General features: G+C 43.5%; 1 protein-coding gene across 2 annotated transcripts; it reads right to left on the minus strand.

The window, feature by feature from the left end:
• Positions 1–397: 397 nt before the first annotated feature.
• Positions 398–10,675, minus strand: LOC112551005 (G-protein coupled receptor 35-like). Of its 2 annotated transcripts, none has more exons than XM_025209429.1 (2): positions 10,590–10,675; positions 398–1,449 (listed from the first exon to the last, which is right to left on the minus strand). In XM_025209429.1, the coding sequence occupies exon 2, from the start codon at positions 1,435–1,437 to the stop codon at positions 496–498; it is 942 nt and encodes a 313-aa protein (XP_025065214.1). In that variant the 5' UTR covers positions 1,438–1,449; positions 10,590–10,675; the 3' UTR covers positions 398–495. The 2 variants fall into 2 exon arrangements, with proteins under 2 accessions (XP_025065214.1, XP_025065213.1); XM_025209428.1 differs by lacking the exon at positions 10,590–10,675 and adding an exon at positions 5,764–5,940.
• Between the last annotated feature and the right edge of the window lie 4,482 nt (positions 10,676–15,157).

Below are 15,157 nucleotides of genomic sequence, written 5' to 3' on the forward strand. Positions count from 1 at the left end.
CTGCAACATGAAAAGGAAACATCTCCATTCCAGTACAGCATTTCCTTTTATTTTTAAAAAATATTTGTCACAGCTTCCTTCCAGATTTATCACATGCTATAGTTAGGTTTCCTTCCATTTTCCAGGAAGGGGGAGTGAACCTTTTAACAACCATTATTGAACTGACTATTAGACATCAGTATTTACATCAGGGCTTGAGGTTATACCTCCTATTTAGTGTCTCAAAGTATAATATGATTCCATCCCACTCGAGTCCTGAAAAATGGTTAATGCAAAAAGTGACCTTGCCCTTTTCTTTTTTTATTGCTTCTTGTGACTTAGCTTTAAGACTAAGGTAGAGGAGTGTTACAAAAATAAACATATTAATGTTTTTTTCAGGAATTTGGGCACGGTGGGATGGAGTCACACTCAAATATTTGAATATCACTTACATGGATGCCCAAAAGGCAGAATAAGATCTTTTCCTAGCTCTGGAATTGCCTGTATCATACATTTTTACATGTTCACTTGCTCTGTCTCTTGGCTTTGATTTGTCCTAAACTGCAGAGACTTAAAAATGGAGAACACAGCAGAAGCTTCCTGAAATTCTTTGGCTACAAAGTAATAACAAAGGGCATCTAAACAGCAATTAATGTTTGCTACACATGCAGCCACACGAATAAAAGTTCTAATCTTTAGTCGTGTGTTGCATACAACTCCAACTACATCCACTGCAAAGCTAAGAAGCAGACCAATATTAAAAGGCAAAAAACATATAATAAATACACTCAGGTTCACAGAGACAATGTAGAGGGCTTTCTGGGTCAACTTTTCTTCATGAGGGGTTGCATTTATCTTCTTCTTGAGACACCTGATGATTTGTATAGAACAAAAGCTCAAGATTCCTAGGGGAATAAAGTAACCCACAATACTTGAGAATAGTGCTATGTAGAGGGGTTCAGAAGATCTTTTCTGAAAGCAAAATTTTTCCTTTCCTTTTTGAAATCGAGGGTTGAAGTAAGCATATATTGCCATGATTATCCAAAGTACTGCACAGAGAGCAGCTGACCTCAATGGGGACCGTAAAGTAGTTGCTTTTAGGGGGTACTTTATTGCAATGTATCGATCCACTGCTATGATAGTGATAATACTGATGCTCATGGGTGTGTTTGTGAAAAATATTGTCTGTATTGCTAAGCAGAGGTTATCTGTGGGATAGTCATTCCATTGAAAATACATCACAAAAGGCAAAGTAAAAAGCAGAGAGCAGTCTGCAATGACTAAGTTGATCATGTACACTCTGGTTTCTGTCCATTTTTCCAATTTGAAGCAGAACACCCAGAAAGCAAAGACATTAAAAATGACTCCAAAACAGAAAACAGGGATGTTAACAATCTGTTCAAAGAGCTTGACATTCTCCTGCACTGTGCTGTTAGGGTTGTAGGTACAGGTGTTCATGACAAGCAGTTGCTGCAAAAGAAGAATGAAGAGATATAAGAAGGAACATGTTGCTGATTAATCTATGACTTAATCATTTTTCTAATATTTATTCCTAGTGGATTGTATGGTTTTTCTGATGTCCTCATCCAAGGTAGTATTGTCTTCACAGAGAGCAGATTTCAAGGGATTTTTCCTTTCTGAAGCAGAAGAAGTTTATCCGAAAGTCCTTGGACATTCAGGTGCAGACAGAAGTGCAGCTCCCTGCTGATTTTTACCAAGCGTTCTGAGTTACAGCGTTACCCCAGACTAAACAGAAGTCCATGGTTGGTTTCAGGGGAGAGTGGAATATAGTTTTGGCTGGGAGCCTGCAGCTAGGTTCCCATAGCAATGGCCAGGGCTCTGCCAGTGCTGCCTGTTTTCAGGATGAGAGTGGAGAAAGGCAGAGGAGGGAGCTCATTTTTGGGGCTCCCCAGCTGCTGCTGAAGGGTGGGGCAAGTGAATTGGAGTCCCCCCACCTAGGCGGGTTATAATACACCTGCCCCACTTTCCAGGGGGAACCAAAAAACTCTTGGACTAAACGCCCTCTGCTCCCTTCCCCCCTCCCATTCTGAAAACAGTGACAGGCTGTTTGCTCTGCAAACACAAGTTACAGATGACCTACATTTTGTAACATCTTTATCTAATACCTCATGCAATGAGGGGTCAGATTTTCACTTACTTGGCCATTTATAAGCAGCTTGCAGCTGTGCACTTGTGTTTGGCCGCAGCTATAAATTGCTTTCTGTGGCCAGATCAGGCAAAAATTGTCACTTCTGTTTGCACCCTCACAAAAGCTACTGGATAATCAGTGGTAGCGACACAGATGTTCTCTGGTAGATAATTACATAGTGAAATTGTCTCCCTTTCTCAGACCATATCACACTCCTTCTCTCCTTTGCATTCCTGGCACTTTCAGTATATTTATGTGTTGCAATATTCCCCCATTTTCCTGTTTGCTCTGATGCACCTTACTAGTTCTCATACTCTTGTGGTATCTAGTCACATATTTGCAATACTGAACCCCGCTTTTCTCCTCTTTGGCAGGATACCTTTTCCATTTCCCCAGTTTTAATACCTTCTTCTCTTTCATAGCCAAGCAACTGATGAAGACATCCGCTTCCAATACACGAAAGCTCCTTCATCTTACACTGCAACTGTCTCACCACCCGTTGGCTACTTCTCCCTCCCCTGTTTGCACTTCTCCTCTGTCTTAAACAATGGTACAAAGGAACCTTTGGGTCACTATTTTATCCGCTGGCTATGCCTGGCACTTACGCTGATGTTCTGTGCATAGGCAGAGGGAGAAAAAAATATTTGTGGGGGCTGAGCACATGCGTACATGCACATGCACTCAGCCCCTCCAAATGGGGTGCGTGATGGAGCCACAAGTGGCTCATCCAGGGGGTGCCCAGTGGAGGTGGATTTTGGGGTGGCTGCAGCCCCCTCATAGCCAGTGGCTGGAGCCCCCTCCCAGTGCTGCCACTACCTGCCCTGAGTACAGCCTGGCCCAGCCCTCCCCCGCTGGGAAGAAGGTGGGTTGTGGCAGCCCCAGCTGCAACCCACTTCCCCCCGCGCAGATCTGGGGGCACACATCCCTTGTGCCCTCCCAGGGTGTGTGTAGCAGCAGGAGCTGTGCCCGTCCATCCCGTGTCCCCCAGATGAGCTGTTCACAGCTCTGTCCCGTGCCCTGTCCCACTCCACCCCGGCTGTGCAACTACACAGATAAGTGAGAGCTCCCCAATGCGATTGTACAGGGGTCTGTACAATCTGGACTACAGTGCCTTGTTAATGACAAAGAAATGACCCCTGGGGGTCTTCAAGAGGAGGTTAGATAGGCATCTGGCTGGGGTCATCTGAACCCAGTACTCTTTCCTGCCTATGCAGGGGGTTGGACTCGATGATCTATTGAGGTCCCTTCCGACCCTAGCATCTATGAATCTATGATTCGGAAAACATGAATCCTTAAGGATCTGTATTTTTTCTGTTAGTATTTTTACTGAATGCTAACAGGAAAAAATAAAACCAGCTTCCCATGCTTTGTCCTTTCCATAAATCAGGAGAGGAGAGTGGCAAGAAGAAATTCCAGTCAGGGAATTTAAAATATTGGCTTAAAACCTATGATTTCTTAGACTATGAATCAGACTCAATATGTTGTCTGCTAGAAAGTGTTTTCGGTTATTTGGAGCAAGAAATATATTTGCAGCTGGTGTATATACATTAATCGATATAAAGAAATAATAATTACACTTCCCTGGAAACTGGAAACAGTGACAGCATAATTTAGAAATAACTCCTCTTTAGGCACCGAGAGATGAGGCCAGATCCAACAGAAAATGAAATTATCAGTAATCCAAGAACAACTACTAAAATTAGAACATGAGCTTGATCAGATATTAGATTAGGTTCAGGGAACATAGGTCTGTTGTCAGTACTTATAATCCCCAAACTTAATTTTTCACAATGTTTTTTAAATAAGCACTGCTTAGTACTTCAGGGTTAGGTTTTCAAGATGAGTAAAGGAAATTAGGCAACAACTTCCATTGACAGGGCATGGGATCTGGGTGCTTGTCTCTTATTCCAAACCTGTGATACTATTGGTCATTATATCTATTTTGGTGGATCCGTAGGTGATGTAACGGACAGGCCAGCTGGGCTGGGCCCAGGGGCCACTACCAGTTTGGAGCACCTGGGATCTTCATTAGCAGGGAAGTGAAAGCTATGGTTTTAAATTTGGTTCAAAAGTGGCACCAAGTTTAAAACCATGGCTTTCGTATTTGCTTCCCTGGGAACTGGAAGTAGGGCCCCTCCACCAATGGGGTGGGGGATGCGCCAGGAGCACCATGCCATGCCTCTGCGGGCAGGCGGGCAATGGCACTGAGGGGGAGGCCTTGGCAGACTATAGCCCCTTTAAATTCATCTTAGCCCCCCTGTACCCACCCCTCCCAGCGCTGCCGGCACGGTGCGGCACTCCTGGTGCGACACTCTTGGCCTGACCTGGTCTGGCCCTGTGCATCTGTGCAGTGGCAGGGGACACAGCTGGGCAGCAGCTACCTGCAGGTAAATCTAATAGGGGCAGGTGGGGAACTAGATGGAGACATGGGCAGCTCATAGTGGGTGGTGTGGGGCTGGCTCAGAGTGATCGAGAGATGGGGAGGGGGGAGGTCCTGCGAGGGGAAAGTGTGTGTGCGCGCATGTATTTGTTGTGTCTCTGTCTGTCTCTGTCTGTGTGTATGCATCTGTGTGTGCGTGTGTGTGCGTGTGCATGTGGGCATGTGTATGTGTGCATCTGTGCGTGTGCATGTGTGTGCATCTGTTTGCACATGCATGCATGTGTGCATATGGCTGTGTGTATGATCTGTGTGTGTGTGTGCATGGTTCTGTGTGTGTGTGTGTGTGTGTGTGCATCTGTGTGTGTGTGCGCGCACCTGTGTGTGTGCCTGTATTCATGGCAGGGAGAGGGTACTTTTGTCTGTGTCCATGTGCAGAGAGTGAGTGAAAGTAGAGTGCACGCCTGTGTCTGTGTCCATGCCTGTGTGTGTTTGCATGCCTGTGTGAGTGTGTGTGCGCGCATGTGTACATTCAGCCATGGTGGGAGAAGGGAGGCAGGGAGCAGAGAGAAGAGGCAGGCATGTGCTTCCCCCACAAGCCCAGCAGGGTCCACCCAGCCTCCCTGCCAGCACCAGGAAGGGAAGGGGCCCCTCTCCTCCGCTGCAGCCCAGCTCCCGTAGGGGCAGGGGGCCTCCAATTTTGTGTTTCCCCAGGGTCCCAATACACCTTAATCCTCCTCTGCATCTAACAGCTCTATGGGGTCAGTTCCCAGGCAGACATGTAATGAAAGCATCATCTTGATCCAAATGCACAACCAATCTTTAATTCAGTTATTCCATCTATCACATGGGGCTAACAGCACTTGCCCACCTCTTGGTGCTGAAAGACCAAGCTTAGTTATCAATGTATAATGCTTTAAAATCCTTCTTCGCAAAATGCTACAGACATGCAAATACATTGCTCCTACTATGTTTTCAAAATTCTGTATGTCTTATTTGTTTCCTACTTAGCATAGAAGTACAACATTTCCCTAGAGAAGAGTGATTCAATCTTAGCAGAAGATTCATGAGAGGACAAGTGCACAGAACCTGACAAAAGTTGTGGCAAGAATTCAAGATCTATGAAGGCAGTTCTAAGGCTAAAGAATTATTCTAACATTAAATGTAAGTAGTGAACAGCCTTGAATATCCTTCTGGCTAATGACATAGAAAACATGGTGCAAATTGGATGAGAACAAAGATGAAGGAATGAAATTACCTGCCTTCCTTTGTTTCTCTGAACAAGGGCTTTAGTCCACAAGAAAAGCTTCAATGCAGACTTGATTATCTGAACACCAAGGAGAACGGTTAGTAGACACAGATGCTGTTCTGCTTGAACTTGCTTTCCTTGAAGAGCAAAAGTCCAAAGATTCTTTTCCCCACACCGGAGATGCATCTAAAGCTAAACTAAACAATGCAGAAATGCTCTCCTGAGCCTTAAATTGTCTGGACTGTCTAATTTGAAACTTCCTCTAAATGACAGATTCTTATCTAGTGCCCTCTACTGATTCCATTATACCAGTTTTGTTTGTGGCAATAGGTTTTTTTACCTAAATGATTTTTTTTCCTGAAAAGAATCAACATTTAATATTCATAATCTTCAGATTAAAGGGGTGGGGTGGGGGGGGGTAGTTGGTCAGGAGTGACAGGCACCTGAAGGGGCAGGAGGGAAGTGGGTCAGGATTGAGGGGCACCAGCAGGACTGGGGGCAGTGGGTGGAGAGTAAGGGGCAATGGTATGGCTAGGGCAGTGGGGAGCGGGGAGAGAGGCAGCTGCAACTGGATTCATGTCCTGGTGAGAGAAGGGGGCCGGGAGAGCTCTGATTTTCCATGATAAAAAACCCAACATCAAATGCCAAAATGTACAGGTATTAGAATTAATGTTATTATAGTGATTGAGGCACTGGTAGCCTTCCAAATTGCTTGAAATTTATAACTATATTAACTATATTAATAAAACATTGTTTTCAATTGATGCCTATGTATATAGCGGCGTTTCATTTTAATCACAGAAAAACATGGATTTGGGGAGGTTTTAATCAGAGAATTTACAATTTCTTAAACAGAGAAAACCAAGATCCCCACCGATGATAGCTAGCTAGACTAAGATACTCCTCTTTCTTTTTTGAACTCCTGACACTTTCAGTATGTTCACATATTGCAATATTCTCTCCTTCCTGTTTTCTCATCAGATCTCATCCTCCTGTGGCCTCCAGTCAGCAAGTTTGCAAACGACCAACCCCATTTTCTCTCTTTTGTGGCAGGAGACTGCTCCCATATCCACACATTTAATGCCTGCTTCTCTCTCAGTACTAAATGAGCAACAAAGCAGTCTGTGACCAGTGCATCACACTCTTTTCAAGAAGTTCTTGATCGTATACCACAAATGTTTAACCACCACTTGGCTTCTGTCCCTGCCCTGTTTATCCAATGCATGAGCACCCTTAGTATCATAAATAATTTTAGTATCATTAATAATTATGAATTCACTATTCTGTCTGTTGGGCATAGCAACATAACTGCAATGGTCTGTATCCTGGGCAGATGCTGGTGGCCTGGCAGCACCAGCGGCTGCTGTTCTTGAGCCCCCTCCTTATGCTACTAGGCAGTCCCTGTCTGATATGGATAGGCAGTGTTTTGCTTGGTCTGGGGCCCTCCCCACAGCGGTCAGAAGCCTGTCTAAAGCAGAGGATCACACGTTTCTTCTATCTATCAACAATTAGCCATGCCTTCAAAACATCTAGCAGCATTTTATTACTCAATCTGCTGCACAGGCTAACCAATTCCTAGGTATGATCCATAAAATGTGTCAGATTTTCTTGTCCTCACCCCTGGCAATAGTGGGGGTGCAGAATGTGGAATAGCCCCATCTTTAGCATGATATACTGGCCTTATGATTAGGAAACAGGCTTGGAAAGAACATCACCAGTGCTGCCCACTGGAGGCTTACTTAGGCAGATGCTGAGGAGGAACATCAAAATGTGGCCTTAAATGTTCAAGAGCCAGATTCTGTCTCCTTTATTCACATTGAGGAGGACTTTAGTATAAGACTCCTTTTGATTTCTCAGTTTGAAGTTTCTGTTATGGGATGCCATTTCAGGGTGGTGAGCCAGGGCTTAGGGATAGATCCATTACTATCTATTAAACAGAATAGTCAGGGATGTTTCTCTGGCATCTCTAAACCAAGGACACGGATGCCAGGGAGAAAATGACAAGAGATAGACCACTCTAGATATACCCTGTCCATCTGCTGTCCCTCTAAATCATCCACTACCTTTATCAAAGACAGGATACTGGGCAAAATGGACCATTGGTCTGACCCAGTACCACACTTCTTATGTTCTTTTGGTGAAGGTTTGCAAAATCCTGCACTGCATGAGTTAATATGCAAAAAGATGTACTAGGCAACCTTTGTCACTTTGGTGAACATTTAAATGACCTCACATGGGATTACACAGAGAAGTGAGTGCTCCCCACTGCAAATCAGGCCTATGTAGTCTGGATATCAATGATGTGTTGACAAAAAGAAAAATATTTTCAAAACATGGACACTGGGGGGCACGAGATTTTGGCAGAAGAGAAAGTCACAGGAAAAGAACCTGAATGATAACAGTACAAAATTAAATCACCCTCATTCTTTATAACAGGGATGGCCAACCTACAGCACAAGTGCCATAAGTAGTGTGGGCATCCTGTGTGTGTAATACATGGCCGACTGGGGAGGGAGCTGGGAGCACATTGACAAACAGGGCTGGGAGCAGAAAGCAAAGTAGCAGATCAGGCAGGGAGTGCAGGGAAGTAAGCAGGAAGCAGAGCAGCAGACTGGGCAAGGGAAGGGGATTGGAGTGGCACTCAGGGAAGGTGTGGGGCTAATTTGTAGTACACCTGCTAAAAAGGTTGGCTTCCCTCTGCTGTATACTATCCCCAAAATGAGGAAAGAGTACAGGAGAAATCCTAATCTCAGAATTAAAATATTGCCTTAATAGCTATGATAGCTTAGTGCATGAATCAGACTTAATTTGTGGTCCATTAGACAATGTTTGTGGTAATTTAGAGCAAATATATACACATTTATATTTAATACAGTGTTGTATAAAATTGCTATTAAGAATTAATAATTAAACTTTCTTGAAGATAGCATGGCTGCATAATGCTGTTTAGTAGCCAAGAAAGGGGCCAGACCAACACACAAGAAAATTAATCCAAAGATTTGCACTGGAATCAGAACATGGGCTGGATCAGGTATTAGATTAGGTTCAGAGGCTGTAGTTTTGTCGTTGGTATTTATAGTACCCTAATTTAATTGTTCACAATGTTTCTAAAATTAGCACTGCTTAGTATTTTAGGATTCGATTTTCAAGCGAACCTAAGAAAATTAGGTACCAAACTTCTATTGACAGGGAAAAGGATCTGGGTGCCTCACTCTCTGGTTCCAAATATTGTGTTACTGTTTTTATTTGTACTGTGATGGAACCTACATCTAACAGCCCCATTCTCGTCGTTCCTCTTTGCGCACATGTAATGAAAAGATGGCCACAACCCCGGTGAGCTACCAACCTCTGATTCAGTTATTTCATCTGTAAAATGAGGACAGCAGCACTTTCCCTCCTCCCTCAGAGTGTTGTAAGACTAAACTTACTAAGGGATGTAAGTTTACACTTCAAATCCTTATGTGGAAAATGTGACAGACATGCAAATATATTGTTCCTATAGCATGGCAAAATGATATTTGTATAAATTGTTTGTTACTGCATATGTCTACACATGCATTTGATCCAGGAGCCGTTTACTTGCTCCCAGTCCCAGTTCCCTGATCAAGGCAGGGGTCTTGGAAAGAGCTGCAGGGGAGGGCAAGTCCCAGCCCCCTGCTTGAATCAGCCAGTAAGGCAGCTCCCACCCCACCAGGGGCTCACTCCTAGCCCCACCAGTGGATCGGGGAAGGGTGCTGGGACCTTCCCCACACCTGCAGCTCTTTCCAAGCCCTGTGCCTCAATTGCCCAACTGGGGCATGGGGCTGGGACCTGCCCCTGACTGGGACAGTTTCCAACCCCCACTCTGTAATCTCAGGGAAGGGGCTGGAGTGTCTGTTCCCTGATTAGCTCTGTAATCACAGAGCTGGGTGGGGAACAGGCTGGAGACGCTCAGCTCCACAATTGCAGAGCTGGGTGGGGAATAGGCTCCCCACCCCCCTCCAGCAGGGAGCTCAGCGCCAGTTCCAGGGTCATGGGGCCAGACTTGGGAGATCCTTATCGCCCAGCACCAGCCCTGCGGTCATAACCTGGCACGGGGAGATAAGGATCTGTCTGCACTGGCTTCTGACCAGGAAACAGGCACCGGGAGATAAGGATCTAACCTGCCACTCCCCAACTGCAATGGTGAAGTGGGGGGGCTGGGAGATAAGGATCTCTCAATCCCCACTCCCTGATCATGATCTAGAAACAAGGGGCTTTGACTTCCCTGCTGCTGGGTCAGGGGGACATAGTCCCTGCTTAGGCTCTGGTGGCAGAGCCCACCCCAGTAATAGGCAGCTCCCCAGGCAGGGAGCAATATCCTGCCCTCTGGTGCCCAGCTGACTGGGACCAGATTTGCTCCTGGTCAGGCATCTACGCAAGCACTACTGCATAGTAACTAATCGCAAGTAAATTTGCTACTTGCATTTGCAAGTAGCAAATTTGCTTGCAATTTGCAAGGTTAACTGTGCAGTAAGCATGTGCACGTGTAGACGCACATGATTCCTGTGCAGTAAGCTATGCTACTTCGCAGTAAAGCATCTTGTGTAGACGTACCCACTTAGAATAAAAGCCCAATAAATACCTTAAACAAATTAAATATAATGAAAGGTGCATGAAAGAACAAGCACAGGGAACATGGCACAAGTTAGGGTAAAACTCCAAGATATATTGGAATTGAATTATTTCTCTACCAGTTTTAAGATTAAAGCATTATTTCAATTTTAAGATTAACAGGTGAACAACTGTAAATATACTGTGTAAATAGTAGGAAAACTGCAAATTAGATAAGAATAAAAATGAAAGCATGAACTTACTTGATTCTCTCTCTTTCTCTGAACAACAGCTTTAATCCACAAGAAAAGCTTCAGTGCAGACTTGTTTATCTAATGTTAAGGAGAATGGTTAGTAGCCACACATGCTGTTCTGCTTGAACTTGGTTTCTCTGGAGAGCAAAAGTCCAAAGAGTCTTTTCTTCAGTGCTCAGACATATCTGTAGCCACACTGCAACAGTGCAGAATTACCCTTTTAAGCCATAAACTGTCCAGTTTGTCTACTTGAAACTTGCTCTTGGTGAGAGATGTTTATCTAGTGCCCTCTACTGATTCCATTATTTCTAGTTCATCTGCCTCAATACAGTTTTCACATAAATTATGTTTTCCCAGCAAGGAAATTTAGTATTAACTTTTAAACTTAAAGGGAAGTTAGGTAAATGGTGGAAGAAAACCCGTAGCATTTCAAATTAGTTTCGCACAGGAAATAGTCTGACAATGACATGACCAGAATGTAAACCTTCTGTTTATGTAAATCTTCCTTTTGCCTATTTGTAACCAATGTGGCTACAACCTAGATAACCTTCTATATAGTCACAGAACAACCATTTGATTGGTAAGCAGCTTCATTCCTACTAGCATACCTGAAGTATTATTGGCTGGATGCTTTAGCAACCTAGTACCAATCCCCATCCTTCATAGGTAGCAAAGCCTGAAGTTGATTTTTCTATTTCCAGGGCAAGTGGCCTGAACACTAGACTTTGGGGCTAAAATGTGAGAGGACTGTTATCCTCCTCTTATGTTTAACATCTATTAGTTGTGGCTTGTATGAAATGTTTAACAGGTGATTTTATTGCACTACTCAGCTGCCTGGAGGAAGCACAGCCTTACTGAAAATGCTCAGTGGAGTGTATAGGTCTGAGTGCACAGACCTGAATTCTGAATTGCACGTTAGTACCAAAAACAGTGGTGGTGTGGCTGCGTGCATGCCCCTTAGGTGCATAAGGAATACCAAGATTGTGTGCATCCACAGGCAAATTAAAATGCTACTGTGATTCTGATCCTCTCCATTAGGACTTTCCAACTCCTTCACATCTGACATCTAGTGCGTGAAATAGGATTTAGTCTTTAGTACCACGTAGACATCTAATAGGTGGACCAGGAGCCAGCATCTGATCTTGATTTAAACATGTCACGTAATGGAGAATCTACCAAGGTCACAGGGAATATTCCAGTGGCCAGTTATCTTCACCACAAAAAGCTTAGTTCTTTCTAATTCTTCCTTTCTCTTTTAGTATTTTAGAAGTATTTCATATATTCACTAGGATGTGAAATTTTGGCTTCATTAAGGCAAAGGCTTTATTTCCCTTTTTTATTAACACAGGAATTATTATTTTTTGTAATCTCCACTTCTATGCATTTGGTTAGCACCAAGGAGCTTCAAAGTGAACAATACAAAACCTTCCCAGAAAACATCAACCCCCATCAAAACTCAGACAGTTTTGGATCTTGTTACAAAATCAAGACTTTCTAGAACACTGGTTGCTACCTTTCTAGTGGGGACAGAATCTGATGGGTGTATCAGATTTCATGTCAGGGCTAAATTTGAAATTGCCTTTAAAATATCCTCCTTCCCTTACACTAAATAGCATTCTCACCACACCAACAATCCCAAGCACCCGCCTCCGCAACTCCATCTCACCCTTCATTATTGCTGGATTTCTATGGCTGCCTGGCACAATTTTTTCCTGCCCCATCCTGGATCTTCATTCTGGTTACTTCAATTTTGAAGTGCTTTGCATACCTCATGAATTTCAGGGGGCATAAAGTAAAGGCTGAGACATATCAGCAAGTTCACCAGAGGGCTCTAGGGCTGAAAATCTCCTTAAGGACAGTGGGTCACAATGCACCCAGGGCATCCCAGGAGGTCGCTGTATAGAAGCATAAGCTTGCAGACTTTAGCACTGCTGTTTGGAAACCAGCATGGGACTGCAGCACTGTGATGGTCCTGCTGTTACTACTTCAAACAAATGAGCGTGCATTTCACCTCATTCATTTCCAGGTTCCACTGACCACCCAGTTTGACATTTAAATGGCTTGTAACACAGAAGATAGTCAAGTATTCTGGGCTTGCACAAAACAGGAAGAAGTGTGTTTTGTTTCACTGTAAGACAGAAGCACCAAACCCCAAACAAGAAGTTATCAGAGCTTGTCTAAAAACTCTTCTCCTTACCTTTCTGAACATTAAGGAAGAGAAATAGAACACAGGCCCAAAATCTACACATCAACACTGTCAATATCTGAATCAAGAACCAAACTTTGATGTGTTGGCAAAAAGTGCTTGCATTTGCACAGCATTTTTCCTGTTCACTCAGTTCATTACTCAATGTCTACTTCAGTTTGCCTTGGGTAATATTCTGCCTGCTGTCATTGTCTGTAATCTAGAAATAACAACAGCAAGATGGGAGGGCTTATTAAGTTTGTTACTACTGTTCCATTTATAGGTGACAGAGTCTAACAAATATATCTAGAATCTCATTACTAAGCTTCCTAGAAATTCATTCATTCCCACATCCTTACATTTACAGGTATGACTATTTAACTTCTCATTTTTCATCATTTACCTACTAATTTTAACAGTGACAAGGATTCTTAGGGTGGTATCTTTTACTGGATCAACTTTGAAGTTGCGATAAAAATAAGACATGCAGACTTCTTGTGGGGAGCCTTGAATGCAAGGCTATTTTTTGTTCAAAAGCTTATCTAACTTTATTCCAACTATATAGTTGGTCAAATAAAAGATACTACCATAAGAAACTCTTGCCTTGCATAATTTCTGGACCTTCACAGTTTTAATATCATTCTTTTACTACCATAATTTTAACAGCACATAATACACTCCCCATCTTGCTCTCATTCTTAAAAATACATACTCTTAACTGATACTTACAATATAACAATTGATAGCTGTTAATTGTAACAATGTACTGAACTAACACAAGCTTAATATCACAATAACAGAGCCATATCCTTATATACATCATTTTCTGACTGGTGCTAATGGTCTTTAGACAAGCAGAAAAAAAAGGATGTAAACTACATCCTTCACATTTATATTATTTGGCTGGGGCAGAAGGAAAGTAGCATTTGGCAAATTGGGAAGCATTATACTATTGAACGGGTACACATCAGTATTTGTATCCCAGTACGACGTTGCTTTTTTACTTTCACACACATTTACTGCAGTATTATAGACACTTTCACTGAAGAAATAAACTTGCTTCCTTCAAGTTAGGGCCTTCTACTAAACAAGAATGACTACTATCTCATAGGAATAACGGAGACCTGGTAAGACTCCTCCTATGACTGGACCACAGGTATAGACGGCTATACCCTGTACAGGAGAGATCATGCAGATAAAAGGGGTGGAGGTGTAGCTCTGTATTTCAAGGAAAGCTACATGTCCCTGCAAGGTGACATTGGCATCCAGGGAGGATGACTGGAGACCCTCTGGGGGATACATGGGGAACGTGGCACAGGGAACACAACAATGGTAGGAGTCTGCTACAGACCTCCTAACCAGGAACAAGAAGTTGACCAGAAATTCACCAGGGAACTGGCTGAGGCTACATGCTCTCGGTGCGTGGTTGTCATGGGAGACTTCAATTACCCAGACATCTCATGGGAAGAGCATTCAGCCAAATCCAAATGGTCACAAAAGTTCCTCACATGCCTGGGTAAGCTCTACCTGACCCAAGAAATCTATGGACCAACAAGAGGTAAAGTGCTGCTGGACTTGGTACTGGCTAAAGGAGATGATATAGTCAGCAACCTAAAAATCGAAGGAAAGCTGGGAGACAGCAACCATGAGCTGATCGCTTTTACTATCCATTGCAAACCTGGCAAGTCAGTCAGCAATCCAGAGGCCCTTGACTTTAGGAAAGCTGACTTTGATAAGCTCAGGAGGCTTATTGTTGAGGCCCTAAGGGGCCATGACTCAACAGGGAGAGGAGTCCAAGAGGAGTGGTTGCTTCTTAAGGGAGCCTTCTTAAAAGCACAAGGGATGTCCATCCCATTGTGGAATCAGAAAAAATATATGCCTTAAACTTTGACTATTTTAGTTATAAGATGACATAACCGCTTTGTGGAGAATTGCTGGCTCTGTATAGTAGAACAGATAAGAGAAAGTGTTTGTTCTTTGTAACTCCTCTGCAACTGCTTCGCTCACCGCGGCCTTAAGATAGCAAAAAGTATGTACAACTCTGATTTGCAGGTGCAAGAAGGAGGTTTGTGAACTAACCTCGCCTCCCCCATTAGTTCCCATCCTGATTACAGCAAAGAAATAATGAAGTAATGTTATAGCCGCTTTTCATGCTAATTTCACTATATGATCACGTGAGTTGTAAGCAACTGTTAAAAAGTATATAAGCCTCCTGATTTTGCTCTTGGGGGGGACCCCTTCCAAGTGCTTGGGAGATCCATGTCACTTTGGAATCCCCCCTACAGCTGTAGTTTCTTTTAAATAAAAGCTTCTGCTGACCTGACCCAAAAGTATGCTGCGTGTGTTTCCACGACAATTCCTGGTGCCGTGACTCGGATCCAGAACACAGGCT

This window comes from Alligator sinensis, unplaced genomic scaffold (genome assembly GCF_000455745.1).
Source record: "Alligator sinensis unplaced genomic scaffold, ASM45574v1 scaffold572_1, whole genome shotgun sequence".
NCBI classification, from domain to species: Eukaryota; Metazoa; Chordata; order Crocodylia; family Alligatoridae; genus Alligator; species Alligator sinensis.